Here is a 17,576-nt window from a genome sequence, read left to right as displayed (position 1 = left end):
ATGGCAGAAACTGCCCTTTTTGTAGAGCCATATAAGCACTTGTAAATTTGAATGATAAAGTTAGCATATGAAGACTAGCAATATTTCCTTAAACAGTAAATTTAGCATACACCTGGGATGATTTAACCATTTTTAACTCGGCAAATGTTTTAATATGCACACAGGCGGAGAGACAGAGGGCTTCGGATGTGTTATGATTAGGCGGGTCGTCAAAGCCCTTATGAGGGAATGCAGAGATTAAATTGATTTCCTTCTCACTCTCTTGCCTGACACATTTACAGCGCGAGTTGCCAGTGACGGGAAGTGGAAGATTGACCAATGTAGTGGCATAATCGATATATGCTGACCTTTCCCTGGGTGTCTAACGAACAAACACACAAAACACTCCCAACTGCAGCCCCTCAGCTGAAGATTATATAACAGACCAACTCATAATTCCATGCATGATTAGAATGCTAAGTGAATCTTTACTATTACTGAAACACATAACACAGCAGGTGTGTTATATGCCCTGTAAAACACACAAAAGCATGCAATTGCTAACAATATTACAATCAATAACTTAATTTAAAAAGATACAATTGGTAACTTTCTCAAAAGAGAACAAAAGGGCCAACACTATTAAAACTAATGGAAGCCAGTGAACTGAGCATCACTTTTTGTTGTAAAAGGGCCTATTTCTTCTGAGTGGACAAAATCCAAAATAAGTTGAACGGCAAGGTGAAACACCCAGTTTCATACGACTGTGCTGTTCTACAGAATACTTATTAGAAAAAGTTGGCTAGATGTATGACAGGTTGTAACTTGTAAACTATGTGTCAAACTCATTTTACAGCTTGCATAATTAAGCATTGATTATTTCCTTCTCTGTCATGGGAGCACTACATCTCATGAAGGCAATTTGCAAAATAGCTTGACTTGACGGAAATGGTAAATGTAGGTCTGGATTCAATAGCAGTAGAACATGTTTTGTCGAGAAATGGGAAAACCCCGAGAGCGTGAGAACCTATGAGGAAGGCTGGGAAACAAGAGGCTTTGCTGGGCAGAAGCTAAAACTGACCAGCCCCCATGTAAATGATGGCCTAGACAACATATCAGTGGCTTCAAATTTGCAAGATTACATTTTGGATGTCTCCACAACAACTTAAGGTCTTGAGGCAGCTATATGAGCTGATTACATAAATCAAGAGTGATAAATAAAGGTAGACATCCATAATGTCATAGTGCTGGATTACTTCAGGACCAGAACTGAGAACCACTGCACTAGATTACACCAGTGTTAGTTCTGTCTCAGTAGAAGTGCTCCATCACCTTGGATGTGAGAGAATGTTAAGTCACCCACTCTTGAGGGGCCTCCAGGGGCCAGATTGAAGTGATTAAACAATGCCAATAAACTGAAATGAACATACCCAATCTTCAAAGTGCCCTCTGCCATTCTGCAGCAAGTCCTCAAACTGTATAGTGCAGTTGGCCACAAAGTCATCATAGCCAATGGGCGCATCGTGAAAGACAGACAGTTCGATTTTCTTCCCATCATAAACCTCTGTTATGAACTCATCATTCCAAGTTGGACTATTCGTCTTCTGCTTGGTAGAAGTTTGGCCCACACGGGAATCATCCACGTTGAGGGCAATATACGTGTCCAAGAGGAAGGTCTGGGTCTTTGGTCCCACAGCATGCCGGAGCGACCATGCGGTAGGTTTCAGGTCCAAAGCTTCGCAAACCTTGATCTTCAACTCTCCATTAAAAACCACCATGATGATGCTCAAGTGAGATCCAACTATCTTCTTTGCAATAACAGACGGATTCAAAAGCAGGTTTTGATTCAGGGGGTCTCTATACCCGTGGATGTCATAGCGTCATCAGTATACAGGCACGTATAGATGGATGCTGTGATGATTTAATCCCCCAAACCACTAGTCGGATCAACCTGATTCTCTCGTTTGAGCGGAAAAATCATGCAAAAGTTGTGATATGTAAAACCAGAAGCTCCTGTTTTTGTTTACGATCCGTCTTTCCTCGTAATGGGAAGCAAACGTAAACGAGCGAATTCCCTACGTCTGGAATAGCGCTGAGTAGAGGTGCGAGTCCAAGAGGCAAAATATCGGCAATAAACACAGAGTCAAATATCCCAAATGTAATGGTCTTCAGCGGGGCTTGTCTTGTACTATTCGTTTTCCAATAGGCGTTGATTGGGAGAGGCGTTTGGGATTCCTCCTTCTCCCAGTCTGCTGACGAACCGCTCGGTGACTTCTGCCATCCACTCGCTGAGATATTCAGCTTCTTCGCTTCTTTGTTGATTTGAGAAGGCGAAAGCAGTTGAGCTACACGCTCATGTTAGTACTTTACGCTGCAGGCTTCCTCCCTGTTCGCTCTCTCTCGCTCGCTCTCTCTCTCACTCACTCACTTACTCACTCTCTCCCTCCCTGCACTCGAGCGCCAGGAAATGCGCAAAACACGTCAGATGATTCAAGCCGCGCCGCGTCCACTCTGCACCGGATGGGGAGCGTGTGTATACAGACAGAGGAGCAGCAGCGTGGGGAAACAGAGCGAGGCACCCGAGGGCTGGATTACAAGAGTCTGTTGGGTTCATTATTGGACCAAATAATGTCTACAAGGTCTCTGTTAAAGGAAGGGTTAATGGTAGTGTACACAAAAATAATTTAATTCTATTTTGACTATTTTGGACATGCTATATATATATATATATATATATATATATATATATATTCCTTGGATTTAATTTTCTTACTGTATAACTATAATAAAAAAATTGATAAGGGCCCATATATATGGTGAAAAAAACAGTTTAAACCAGCCTAAGCTGGTTGGCTGGTTTTAGCTGGAAATAGCTAGAAATAGCTGGTTTTAGCTGGTCTCCCAGCTTGGCCAGGCTGGTTAAGCTGGTTTTAGCTGGTTGGTCAGCTGGTCTCCCAGCCTGTCCAGACTGGTTTTGGCTGGTCTCCCAGCCTGGCCAGGCTGGTTTTAGCTGGTCTCCCAGCTTGACCAGGCTGTTTAAGCTGGTTTTAGCTGGTCTCCCAGCCTGGCCAGGCTGGTTAAGCTGGTTTTAGCTGGTCTCCCAGCCTGGCCAGGCTGGTTAAGCTGGTTTTAGCTGGTCTCCCAGCTTGGCCAGGCTGGTTAAGCTGGTTTTAGCTGGTTGGTCAGCTGGTCTCCCAGCCTGTCGAGACTGGTTTTGGCTGGTCTCCCAGCCTGGCCAGGCTGGTTTTAGCTGGTCTCCCAGCTTGACCAGGCTGTTTAAGCTGGTTTTAGCTGGTCTCCCAGCCTGGCCAGGCTGGTTAAGCTGGTTTTAGCTGGTCTCCCAGCTTGGCCAGGCTGGTTAAGCTGGTTTTAGCTGGTCTCCCAGCTTGGCCAGGCTGATCAGGCTGGTTTTAGCTGGTCTCTAATTTTTACCATATTTTCTATCGCCCTACAACTAAACCTACCTCTTACAGGAAATATTCTGGTATTTCAGATTTTCAAAACACTCCATTCTGTGTGATTTATAAGCTTGTTTCCTCATGGGGACCTAAAAAAATGTCACTACAAGGTCATAATGTACTGGTATTAGGCTTACTATACTATACTTACTATATTTACATTTGGTCCCCATAATGTGATAAATTAGTAAAAAGAATAGATGATTTAATAATTATTTAATTAAGTTATTTAAGTTATGTTCTAATTTTAAATGTTTATTCATGTAAATTCTGCGTGACTGTGACGTGTTTAAATGGGCGTGCGTGCTGAACATTCGAGTTTCATTCAAACACTGGAGCGGAAGGGAGTTGCCATAGAAACGGAGCGCCAACACAACAACTGACAAGCAGGGAATCACTGACTTTTGCTGCTGTTTTCAAAGCTCTCGGTAAGTTTAGTCCCTAAAATCACACAGATATTACATACAACTGTTCCTGACATTTCTCTTGCTTTTTTTTGACTCGCTTCTGTTGAATTTACTTCATAGAAATGGTTAATGTCTTCGAACCAGTCCGTTAGCATCTTACCCGTTTCAGAGGAGGTAACATTAGGCTAACTCCATAGACGGAGCTCTTTATTAAAGTTTGGGATTTTTATTACATCTTTATGTGTAGATGAGAGCATTTGACAGGTCTGTGAAAGGTTTGCTGTGTTTTATTTATTTATTTTAAATGGGTGATTGGAAATAGGCTCATTTATTTAACCTAAAGTTAAACATCTAAATTGTAAGTTAACCGTTAATCGGTGACATCACTTACATCAGCGCGACAATAAACTGAATCATGTGTTTTGATCTCTCATGGTAAACAAATATTGACAAAAACTATTGATTTCAGCCTTTCAGGAGAGGAAAAAAACCTCAGCAACAGGCGAAGCTCCAAGATTTAGCAATTTCTGAAGGCAGAAGAACTGGGAAAGCTTCTTAAATTTTTAAGAAGGCTTTGACATCCATAAGTAAGCAATATTAAATAAGAAAACCTAGAAACAAATTCTGTTACGTTACGAAATAGCTTTCTTTATTTTCTTCTTTTTATTTTCCTCTCTGCTTTAGCTTGGTTCCTTGTTATAAAACTGGCATTGTAGACTAAATATGGTTGTCTCCGTTACAAATTGCTTATGTTCCTAGATTCTTCAATGCTAATGGCCTGCTACAACCCAGAGTCCTGTCAGACAACATCTACAAAGAACACTGAACCATACAGTTAATAACCACAAATACAAAATTCAGTAAGATATTTTATGTTTTTGAAAAGACATCTCATGTTCACCAAAGCTTTTTTTTTTCAGGAAAAAAAATTCAAAAGAACAGCATTTATCTGAAACAAAAAAAAGTGACACTCACTTTTCATTGATTTAATGCATCATTGCTGAATAAAAATGTATTTTTTTTTTATTTTTAACTATAAACTATTAAGCTGTAGTGAGCAGGCGTGGTTCATCCTGCTGCTATTGGGAGAAGCATGCACAAGCTCTCAGTCCAGTCTGTTTTTCCACCTTGCCGTTCTCCGGTGGCTTTTTATCCGATCTCTCGACGCCAGTTACTGCAATCAGACACAGGTGTTTATCATTTTGCACTTTACTCAGTGCTTGTCTCCCAAATATCTGTCCAGCTGGCCGCTGCAGACCTTGGTGAACCACACACCACTTTGCCACATAAACTTTTAGTGTACACTACCATTCAAAGGTTTTGGATCTATTTAAAATAGAAATAAGTTACATTTTACTATATTCACACATAAAACTGCTATTCAGAAAATTCAACTTAGATCACAGTGATCAATTACATTTTAACATAATTCACACATAACACATCTCATAACCGTTCACTACAGTTATATGTGATGAAATAAATAATCTTTAGTGTGAAATAATACGAACAGCAGCTATGCTAATCTTTCTCCTTTTGGTTTCCTGTTTCTATCTTGGGATGCCCATCTCAAAGTTACTAGACATTACGCCAGTTCCAGTTTGGATCCAGCCTTCAGAAGATGCTAAGACTCACGATGACTTCAGAAGATGCTAAGACTCACGATGACTTCAGATGATGACAACTAAAGATGAACATACAAGTCTACCAAATATTATCCTTATATTGTGATCATTGCCCTAAAAAGTAAGTTCACAGATTGTTAACCAGCTTTCTATTGTTACAGTGTTGGTAATATATGTAAATTAACAATAATTACCTGTTCTCTGAATTACATGTACCAAAATATCACCATTTATTTGGAGGCAGAACTCTGGCAGATGATGCAAAAGGTTGACTTCATGTCTCACTTTTGTGTCCTGTTTATCTGTGTTTTCTGCCTTTGTATTCTCACTGTTTGTTTGCACTCAAACTACTAAACTACTAGTCTACTACTATTCAATTATTAATCAGTTGGAGAATCTTTTTACCATGTTTACCTAAAAAAAAAGTACAATAGTGACTTTATTAAATGACCCACTATGAAAATACAGTTTTACGGTGTTGTCTGTCTTTTTCTCTACTTTAGGGAGGAACTTCTCAACAAATTCACTTCACAGCGCATCAATGGAAGGCTTTCCTATGTAACAAACATGGTTTTCCACTCTTGTATTTATCCATATCAGGTTTGTAAATTTATGCAGGGTTTATACTGTATTTTGCATCATTAATATTGTATGAAAATTATATGAAAAAGAAAACATGACAAAGTCACTGGACTGGAAAGAATCCCAGTATTATACCACAAATATTTTCTACTCACCTAATCTTAAAATTAAACTTGGATTGATACTTAATAATACCAGATGTGATAATTTATAATACAGGGGTCCGGTTCCTGGAGGTCTACCTTTCTGCAAATTTCAGCTCCTCAGGAGCAGTTGACAATTACAGCCAGATCAGGGTTAGATCTGAATTCCGCAGGAAAGGAAGATCTCCAGGAACAGGAATGGGAAGCCATGCTATATTGATTATGTATAATTGATTTTGAACTGTACTATTTTTATTGCCGGTTTTCTGGGATCCCACTTGAAGACATCAGAACATCAGATGTTGGTCTGGACAGCACTTCACACTGACCTCTCTGCTTTTGCACAGATAGCTGACTACTACCATGTTCTGTGAAGGTATTATTATAGCAAAACTGATCACCTGGGACAGTGGAATCTGCAGGTGTAAAAATAGTAGCACATGCATATCAGTAAACTGAAGTCACAACATTTTTGTTTAGGAGTTGCAAATGTTTTATTTACTCGATATTTTTAATTTTTTTTTCTTACAATGTTTAACTATAGAATTTTTTTTTTGTATTTGTGCTGTTGATTTGTGATGTGATTTTTAAGCAGTGAATGTATGTTACAGTGTCAAAGAAAATTTCCTCTCTGTGAAAACAGACTGGACAATAAAGTTCAATCAATCAATCAATCAATCTATGTGCTGAGGCGTGTTACTCGCCCGGTAACTTTTATGAATGGTGGGGAAAATTTGAGATTGCTTAATACTATCATAAAATTTGCAACCGTTGTGATGTAATTATATAAAGACATGCTATAGTCTGACGCGCTACATGTCTGTTTTCAGTTTCGATTTACTGTAAATGCTGTGCTAGTGTCACTTTAATTTGCATTTGGGAATTCAACATTCATCATTAGAATCGTTTATAAATCTGTTGTTGTTTACAGAGAGAAGTTTTAGTGTCACATGATCATTCAGAAATCATTCTAATATGCTGATTTGCTGCTCAAGAAGCATTAACTATTTATTATTAGCAATATTAAAAACAGTTTTTGCTGGTTAACTTTTTTGTGGAAACAATGATACCACTCAAAAATTTGTAGAAAGATTTAAAAAGAGAGAGAAATTAATAATTTCATTCATCATACATTAAAGTGCTGAAAAGTGAGTGAAGACATTTAAAATGTTTCAAAAGATTTATATTTAATAAATGCTTTAACAAATTTAATAAATATATTTGATACATGCAAATAAATTCTGTTCAATGAACTTTCTATTCATCAAAGAAATTTTGAAACATACAATGTATCAGCATATCCACACAAAATATGAAGCAGCAAAACGTTCTCAGTTACTAACGTAACTTCGGTTCCCTGAAATATGGAAGGAGCACTGCGTTCCTTGCTGTGCTAAAAGGCTTCACAACTCAGTCGAAGTAACCTGAATTCCTGTGGCGAAGCGGCCAATATATATAGCATCTTAGATGCAGTACGAGTGAAGTATTGAAAGGGAAATGTTTTTAACATTAATAATTATCAGAAATATTTCTTGAGCATGAAATTAAATTGTAATGGCTTCTAAAGGACCATGTGACACTGAAAACTAGCGTAATGATGCAGAAAACTCTGCTTTGAATCACAGGAATAACATTACATTTTATAATAAAATAGAAAATCTTATAGACGTTGTTTGGAGGGAAGCATATGTTGCTCTAAAACCTTTATATACCTTTCAGCATTCACAGAGCCTTCCAAAACATGCAAGCTGCCCATACCGTATGCACTTATGCACCCCCATACCATCAGAGATGCTGGCTTTTGAACTGAACGCTGATAACATGCTGGAAGGTCTCCCTCCTCTTTAGCCCGGAGGACACGGCGTCCGTGATTTCCAACAAGAATGTCAAATTTGGACTCGTCTGACCATAAAACACTATTCCACTTTGAAATAGTCCATTTTAAATGAGCCTTGGCCCACAGGACACGACGGCGCTTCTGGACCATGTTCACATATGGCTTCCTTTTTGCATGATAGAGCTTTAGTTGGCATCTGCTGATGGCACGGCAGATTGTGTTTACCGACAGTGGTTTCTATCGTCTATTATGCACTCACTGTATAATCCATTCACAATTAGGAGAACAGTGAGAACCAAATTTACCCATTTACAGGAGTGAATCTGATCAAATGTTCTGAGTAACTTCCTAAATTGCTATGATTGACCCCACCCTCCTTGGTTACTGTTGCTGTGTCCGATAAGCCATGCCGCTCTCACTCAGTATACCGTCGCAAGAGCTGTGCCAAGTGTGGCTGCTGTGCGATCTATGCCTCTAAAGGGCCTCGCTCCTAGCCTGCATTTTATGTCTAATTTTTATTACGGTTTTTTCACCCATTTCGTCCTTTGAAAGAATAAAATAGTCATAGCTGATAGACAGTATAAGACTCTGTGTACAAGAATGAGTAAAGCTGTTTGTTTTTAGGATGACAACATTTTTAAAAGTTAAACTTATAGGCTGGTCTAGAGCCCTGCATTTCACCCCGACTTTTTTACATCCCTTGGACCGGGCTTCGGGCCAGAATGATTATGATTATAATGAAAGAGGTTTTGTTTTTGATTTGTTTTATTTTGTTACACAGTAATTTAAAGCTTTCTTATATAAGATTCAGTTCATTTTTGCTTTATATTTAACAAACGTTTTTCTTAACTTAATCAACGTGGGCTTATGACCCGCGCTTACTGGGAATTCCTCGATGGGCGCAGGGTAGACACACGCTGATCCTCCCATTGTGGCGCGCGTGCAGCCCCGGACATCTAAGGGCATCACAGACCTGTTATCGCGTGGCTGAACACCACTTGTCCCTCTAAGAAGTTGAACGCCGACCGCACGGGGCCACGTAACCATTTTTAAAAAGCCGGAGTCTCGTTCGTTATCGGAATGAACCAGACAAATCGCTCCACCAACTAAGAACAGCCATGCACCAACACCCACAGAATCGAGAAAGAGCTGTCAATCTGTCAATCCTTTCCGTGTCCGGGCTGGGTGAGGTTTCCCGTGTTGAGTCAAATTAAGCTGCAGGCTCCACTCCTGGTGGTGCCCTTCAGTCAATTCCTTTATTAATAATAATAATAATAATAATAAAAACTATAAAATATACAATCACTTTGCCATTACATACAAAACGGAACTATTTTAATAGCTGGAACAGTAGTATAAGCTTTTTGTGGGGGGGGGGGGGGGGGATACAGACTCAGGCCAGTAATTCTGATAAGCTGTCGGACAGTGGCATATTTGGTACAAAATAACATAAGTTTAATTCTTAAGTAAATTCTTTTAATTTGTAACTTGAGATGTTTTATATTAGCCTATAATTTACGTTATACCTCTTTGTGTGTATTTGAGTGTAAAGGCATTTTCGATATTAGTCTTATAGAAGCTTTGTATACAGAAGGTTTGTATGCTCTAAACATATTTGTAACTGTATATTTTGTATACAACCCGAATTCCGGAAAAGTTGGGACGTTTTTTAAATTTTAATAAAATGAAAACTAAAGGAATTTCAAATCACATGAGCCAATATTTTATTCACAATAGAACATAGATAACGTAGCAAATGTTTAAACTGAGAAATTTTACACTTTTAGCTCATTTAAAATTTAATGCCTGCTACAGGTCTCAAAAAAGTTGGCACGGGGGCAACAAATGGCTAAAAAAGCAAGCAGTTTTGAAAAGATTCCGCTGGAAGAACATCTAGTGATTAATTAAGTTAATTGATATCAGGTCTGTAACATGATTAGCTATAAAAGCTTTGTCTTAGAGAAGCAGAGTCTCTCAGAAGTAAAGATGGGCAGAGGCTCTCCAATCTGTGAAAGACTGCGTAAAAAAATTGTGGAAAACTTTAAAAACAATGTTCCTCAACGTCAAATTGCAAAGGCTTTGCAAATCTCATCATCTACAGTGCATAACATCATCAAAAGATTCAGAGAAACTGGAGAAATCTCTGTGCGTAAGGGACAAGGCCGGAGACCTTTATTGGATGCCCGTGGTCTTCGGGCTCTCAGACGACACTGCATCACTCATCGCCATGATTGTGTCAATGACATTACTAAATGGGCCCAGGAATACTTTCAGAAACCACTGTCGGTAAACACAATCCACCGTGCCATCAGCAGATGCCAAATAAAGCTCTATCATGCAAAAAGGAAGCCATATGTGAACATGGTCCAGAAGCGCCGTCGTGTCCTGTGGGCCAAGGCTCATTTAAAATGGACTATTTCAAAGTGGAATAGTGTTTTATGGTCAGACGAGTCCAAATTTGACATTCTTGTTGGAAATCACGGACGCCGTGTCCTCCGGGCTAAAGAGGAGGGAGACCTTCCAGCATGTTATCAGCGTTCAGTTCAAAAGCCAGCATCTCTGATGGTATGGGGGTGCATAAGTGCATACGGTATGGGCAGCTTGCATGTTTTGGAAGGCTCTGTGAATGCTGAAAGGTATATAAAGGTTTTAGAGCAACATATGCTTCCCTCCAAACAACGTCTATTTCAGGGAAGGCCTTGTTTATTTCAGCAGGACAGTGCAAAACCACATACTGCAGCTATAACAACAGCATGGCTTCGTCGTAGAAGAGTCCGGGTGCTAACCTGGCCTGCCTGCAGTCCAGATCTTTCACCTATAGAGAACATTTGGCGCATCATTAAACGAAAAATACGTCAAAGACGACCACGAACTCTTCAGCAGCTGGAAATCTATATAAGGCAAGAATGGGACCAAATTCCAACAGCAAAACTCCAGCAACTCATAGCCTCAATGCCCAGACGTCTTCAAACTGTTTTGAAAAGAAAAGGAGATGCTACACCATGGTAAACATGCCCCGTCCCAACTATTTTGAGACCTGTAGCAGAAATCAAAATTGAAATGAGCTCATTTTGTGCATAAAATTGTAAACTTTCTCAGTTTAAACATTTGCTATGTTATCTATGTTCTATTGTGAATAAAATATTGGCTCATGTGATTTGAAAGTCTTTTAGTTTTCATTTTATTAAAATTTAAAAAACTTTTCCGGAATTCGGGTTGTAAATAAAGGCATTTTGACTAAATGTGATGTGTGTTTAATAAATTGTTACTAATGTATCTATTATTAAGTATGTGAGATTTTTTTTTTAAACAAGCAGAAAATCAACATTGTGTCAGTGCCAAGAGAAACATCGATTCTATGTTGTTTCTATGTCAGTTTGCTATCTGGGTGGTCCCCCAGCCTGACCAGCTAAAACCATCTTAAACCAGCTAAGACCAGCCAGTCTAACCAGCTAATACCAGCTAAAACCAGCTAGTCTGACCATCTAAAACCAGCTAAGTCCAGCCTGACCAGCTAAAACCAGTTAAGACCAGCTAAGACCAGCCTGACCAGCTAAAACCAGCTAAGACTAGCTAAAACCAGCTAAGACCAGCCATCCTGACCAGCTAAGACCAGCTAAAACCAGCTAAAAAAGTGGACAAAACCCCTCTAAAACCAGCCTGATAAACCAGCTATGACCAGGCTGGGAGACCAGCTAAAACCAGCCTGACCAGCTTAGGCTGGTTTTAGCTGGTTTTTTCAGCAGTCGACTGTTTCAGTCACAATAGAGTTTCTTTTAAATAATACACAATACACAATAAAATGTAACATGGGCGTTGTTCTTTTGCTATAGCTGAGGTAACAGGGGGGAAAAGTTATCTTTTGCCAGTTGTGTATAAATGAATGTTAATTCAATTTGAGTTACTTTAATAAATTAAGGGGTGAATCACGTTTGACCTGTAGATCACATGTGGATGCAACTTCTTATGACAATAGGAAGATTAAGAACCACCTCTCTCTCTCTATCTCTCTCTCTCTCTCTCTCTCTCAGTCATTTGCAAATTGTCACATGCTTCTTGACTTTGAGTGACTAGGCCTACCTCTGGGACTTATTCCAAATCAAAACATTTCGGTTGCATATCTATCCTGCATAACAAAATTATTGGGAGGAATTACAAAGCAACACTTATTTGAAAATACAGTTAGTCATGTGTCCAGAATGTATTTGATATAGACTACAAGAGATGTTTGGAAATAGAAAGTGTTCTGCTTATGTAATTTGATGAACTCTAGTGGTGGAAAACGGTGCTTCACAGATAGCATTACAGGAATTATTCATGCAAGCAACGAGAAAGCACAACAGGATGTTCAAGTTGGCAAATGGCATTAAAACTAAACAAACCAAACAATTTAAAAGGGATTAAAGGAATACAGAGTTATAGCAAATACAGTCGTGGCCAAAAGTTTTGAGAATTACATAAATATTGGAAATTGGGAAAGTTGCTGCTTAAGTTTGTATAATAGCAATTTGCATATACTCCAGAATGTTATCAAGAGTGATCAGATGAATTGCATAGTCCTTCTTTGCAATGAAAATTAACCATAAGGCAAAAGTGATAACTAAGTGGCTCGGGGACCAGAATGTTGAAATTTTGGGTCCATGGCCTGCAAACTCCCTAGATCTTAATCCCATTGAGAACTTGTGGTCAATCCTCAAGAGGCGGGTGGACAAACAAAAACCCACTAATTCTGACAAACTCCAAGAAGTGATTATGAAAGAATGGGTTGCTATCAGTCAGGATTTGGCCCAGAAGTTGATTGAGAGCATGCCCAGTCGAATTGCAGAGGTCCTGAAAAAGAAGGGCCAACACTGCAAATATTGACTCTTGGCATAAATGTCATGTAATTGTCGATAAAAGCCTTTGAAACGTATGGAGTGCTTGTAATTATATTTCAGTACATCACAGAAACAACTGAAACAACGATCTAAAAGCAGTTTAGCAGCAAACTTTTTGAAAACTAATATTTATGTAATTCTCAAAACTTTTGGCCACGACTGTAGATAGGACAGTATTTGACTCAGTCACCATTCATGCAATGGGAACATTATTCCAATAGATGGCACTGTAGGTTCAGGTTACAGTTTACTAAGTGAAACCTCTATAAAGGGCAAATTCATTTTTACGAGTTGTACTCTTTCAAAAGGTAGGCTACACCTTTGTTACTTAGGCTGTTTACTCATAAAGGGTGCATAGTCTACATTAAAGTTACACGCATTATGTACAGTACTTTAATGGTAGCTAAATATATTTTGAAAAAGTAGGTTACTGTTCCAGTAACAGCTTTGTACCTTAGTGTGCGCGACATATATTTTCGCAGCCCTAATTTTCGAATTGTTATTGTCAGCATTTACTCTCTTCTGCCTAAGTATAACTATTTGTTTCAGGATTTTATGTGCATACATGGTCATATGATCTTATCAACACATCAACTGATCCCTTCAATAGTTTTTCTTTTTATGCTTTATACTTGCCGAAAATGTAGTCACAGTAGGCTACTAGTAGCAGGCTACTTTTGAATGACTGTCAATGGATAAAAACATTTTATTCCGGATAGAGAGAAATTCTGCTCATAACGCGTACAATGTTTACCATTACTTTTCAGTGTTACTGTACAAGTCTTTGTTGACAGCGCCTCGTTATTTGAATAATTGTTTTCCGTGCAACTCTTTTATTGTGGTACAGTGAAGGCACGTATACACAAACTGTGGTAGCTTGCTTTACATGCTAATCAGTTTTTCAGAAAATCTGCCCAATAAGACAGTATCTTTTGTGTAAGGCAGTCATGCCATACTAGCCAAACTCCACTGGGTTGCACGCTCTGCCCCAGGAGTGACCTGCAGAGTTTAGCTCTAGCTTGCCTCAACAAAACTGCCTGGAAGTTTCTAGTATGCCTAGTAAGACCTTGATCAGCTGGTTCAGGTATGTTGGTTGGAGCTAAACTCTGCAGGTCACCGGCCCTCCAGAACCAAGTTTGGACACCCCTGGTCTGCCCTATAGGGCCGCATTACCATTCCATCCATGCAGGGGGTAGTGTTGTGTTTTTTTAGGCTAACTGTGCTCAGACTCCAGAAGGAAGATTAGAAATGCCAATGAGGATCTTATTAATTCGAATACAAATGCACAGAGAAATTGATTATACTCTGTTGAGTTTGTTAATGTCTGCCATGAACATGGGAACATGCAATAATTTCCTTAAAAAAAAAAAAAATCAAGCAGCACAGCGTGTTAGATCTGCATGTTACAACAGATTGAGCACTTTTGATTGCTTCTTTCAAGGTATTTGTGCATTTATTTTTTAGATGTCCAGTGAAAAAAAAAGATAGCTATAGATATGATTATATTTTTAAACAGTTCAGATGGTTCAGAATTTTGCATCCATACAACTTTATGAAAACAGAATATAAAATCAGTTTAACCATCCTAAATTAAATTAATAATTATTGAAGAAAGAGAGAGAGAGAGAGAGAGAGAGAGAGAGAGGTTTCAGTACAAAAGCAGGGTGAAACTGAAGTCTCCATTTTTTCTTTCAGATAACAAAGATGCATTCTGAAAGTTTTAGATGTTCCAGAAGACAGGGAATCTTGCTTTAATTATATTCTGCCATAATCATACCATTACTGTCTCACTGATTAGCACATGCTAGTGCACAATATGGGATTTCACTGCTGCTTTCCTCTGTTGTTCTGTTTTGAGTTTGTAACATATACTCACTATACTTTGTATTCAAGAAAAAATGAAACTAATTTTATCCTGTATTGCTGTGGGATCAAGATGTACCAGAATATTGAGTGTCAGATTTTAAAAGAAAACACAAGGAATTAGTTTGATCAAAAGGAATTGTTGTATTTGAAAGCTTGATTAACATTTCAATGTGACATGTTATATTATGCTGATCATGTTTAGGAGCATTAGCTCTGAAAGTTGACTGGCAAACAGGTTCTTATAATTCCAGCCACAAACTTATTATAAGGTGCAAGATCTTGCTCTTTAAAGCTCTCAGTAAAGTCTGAGACCTCGGTTGGTATTAGTTCCTCTCTGCTTAAGGAGCACAAAGGTGTATTGATTTGGTTAATTCCAACCATTTTGAGGGAAAGGTGGTCTCGCTCTTAGATTCAGCTGCACAGGGGTGTGTGGTCCTTTCACAGCACACTCCTTTCTCCTCATCTCAGGTGAGCAAACCTGCTATCACACAGGTTTCCACTGTGGAAAGGTCAAGGGAACCCAAGGCCAAGAGAAAGGTCACGTACTTAGGTTACTCCACGCATCCAATCAATTAAATGCAAACCAACATCAATTTTAGCATGTTCCTATCTTGTTTGCTACAGACCATGTAAAACAGGTGCTCACCTGTTTAGCTAGATGGTTATTATCAGAGTGCACCACAAAACAGCATATAAGCTGTCTCTGAATCTGCATATATAAATAAAGAGACAGAATCAAAATATTAAATTACAAGTACAACCCGACGTTTGGGACGTTTTTTAAATTTTAATAAAATGAAAACTAAAGGAATTTCAAATCACATGAGCCAATATTTTATTCACAATAGAACATAGATAACGTAGCAAATGTTTAAACTGAGACATTTTACACTTTTATCCACTTAATTAGCTCATTTAAAATTTAATGCCTGCTACAGGTCTCAAAAAAGTTGGCACGGGGGCAACAAATGGCTAAAAAAGCAAGCAGTTTTGAAAAGATTCCGCTGGGAGAACATCTAGTGATTAATTAAGTTAATTGATATCAGGTCTGTAACATGATTAGCTATAAAAGCTTTGTCTTAGAGAAGCAGAGTCTCTCAGAAGTAAAGATGGGCAGAGGCTCTCCAATCTGTGAAAGACTGCGTAAAAAAATTGTGGAAAACTTTAAAAACAATGTTCCTCAACGTCAAATTGCAAAGGCTTTGCAAATCTCATCATCTACAGTGCATAACATCATCAAAAGATTCAGAGAAACTGGAGAAATCTCTGTGCGTAAGGGACAAGGCCGGAGACCTTTATTGGATGCCCGTGGTCTTCGGGCTCTCAGACGACACTGCATCACTCATCGCCATGATTGTGTCAATGACATTACTAAATGGGCCCAGGAATACTTTCAGAAACCACTGTCGGTAAACACAATCCACCGTGCCATCAGCAGATGCCAACTAAAGCTCTATCATGCAAAAAGGAAGCCATATGTGAACATGGTCCAGAAGCGCCGTCGTGTCCTGTGGGCCAAGGCTCATTTAAAATGGACTATTTCAAAGTGGAATAGTGTTTTATGGTCAGACGAGTCCAAATTTGACATTCTTGTTGGAAATCACGGACGCCGTGTCCTCCGGGCTAAAGAGGAGGGAGACCTTCCAGCATGTTATCAGCGTTCAGTTCAAAAGCCAGCATCTCTGATGGTATGGGGGTGCATAAGTGCATACGGTATGGGCAGCTTGCATGTTTTGGAAGGCTCTGTGAATGCTGAAAGGTATATAAAGGTTTTAGAGCAACATATGCTTCCCTCCAAACAACGTCTATTTCAGGGAAGGCTTTGTTTATTTCAGCAGGACAGTGCAAAACCACATACTGCAGCTATAACAACAGCATGGCTTCGTCGTAGAAGAGTCCGGGTGCTAACCTGGCCTGCCTGCAGTCCAGATCTTTCACCTATAGAGAACATTTGGCGCATCATTAAACGAAAAATACGTCAAAGACGACAGCGAACTCTTCAGCAGCTGGAAATCTATATAAGGCAAGAATGGGACCAAATTCCAACAGCAAAACTCCAGCAACTCATAGCCTCAATGCCCAGACGTCTTCAAACTGTTTTGAAAAGAAAAGGAGATGCTACACCATGGTAAACATGCCCCGTCCCAACTATTTTGAGACCTGTAGCAGAAATCAAAATTGAAATGAGCTCATTTTGTGCATAAAATTGTAAACTTTCTCAGTTTAAACATTTGCTATGTTATCTATGTTCTATTGTGAATAAAATATTGGCTCATGTGATTTGAAAGTCTTTTAGTTTTCATTTTATTAAAATTTAAAAAACGTCCCAACTTTTCCGGAATTCGGGTTGTACTTTGCATAAACAATATTATAAATAAATATTTCAAATAACCAATTGTGACTACAGAAACATAGCAATGTAAACTTTTAAATTAAAATCTACAATCTGTTGTACCTTTGCAACTTTCGCCTGTTGATGGATTATGTTTTAGCCAAATCAAGTTGGTTTAAGAGGGGCGTGGGGCCGTGTGGAGCCTGTAAGTTGATGTGCATGCCCTTAAGGGAAGTGTCATTTTCTGGATCTGAACAATGCTGGTATAACATTGCGTTGTAACATTAGTGAGAGGATGTGCCTGCGGCATACACTGTAAACCTATACACCCCAAACTCTTCTATAGCGAATTACTGAGGACTCATTTCAGGCCAACTGACTTAGCCAAAAATACCTTATACATATATACTGTATGTGTGCATGTATACTGTATGTATAGTGAGTAATTTAGTGTAATGTGAATATGGTTA

The 17,576-nt window shown here is 38.9% G+C and overlaps 1 protein-coding gene and 1 long non-coding RNA gene across 2 annotated transcripts in view; one reads left to right on the top strand and one right to left on the bottom strand.

Moving 5' to 3' along the window:
• Positions 1 to 2,411, bottom strand: part of LOC132122252 (protein kinase C epsilon type-like) — a 77,736-nt gene extending 75,325 nt beyond the window's left edge. Inside the window, exon 1 of the mRNA XM_059532290.1 lies at positions 1,410 to 2,411. Within this exon, the coding sequence (XP_059388273.1) occupies positions 1,410 to 1,757 (348 nt within the window). The 5' untranslated portion in view covers positions 1,758 to 2,411. The remainder of the gene's footprint in view (positions 1 to 1,409) is intronic.
• A 1,382-nt stretch (positions 2,412 to 3,793) lies between these two features.
• LOC132121777 (uncharacterized) lies at positions 3,794 to 6,073 on the top strand. The gene is made up of 4 exons (XR_009426310.1): positions 3,794 to 3,865; positions 4,314 to 4,431; positions 4,893 to 5,590; positions 5,973 to 6,073. It is a non-coding gene; the product is annotated as an uncharacterized LOC132121777 (long non-coding RNA).
• Positions 6,074 to 17,576: the final 11,503 nt, after the last annotated feature.

The sequence above is a fragment of the Carassius carassius genome, chromosome 40 (assembly GCF_963082965.1).
Source record: "Carassius carassius chromosome 40, fCarCar2.1, whole genome shotgun sequence".
Taxonomy (NCBI): domain Eukaryota; kingdom Metazoa; phylum Chordata; class Actinopteri; order Cypriniformes; family Cyprinidae; genus Carassius; species Carassius carassius.
The sequence above is the reverse complement of the archived record's forward strand: the minus strand, read 5'-3'. Positions and strand labels throughout refer to the sequence as shown.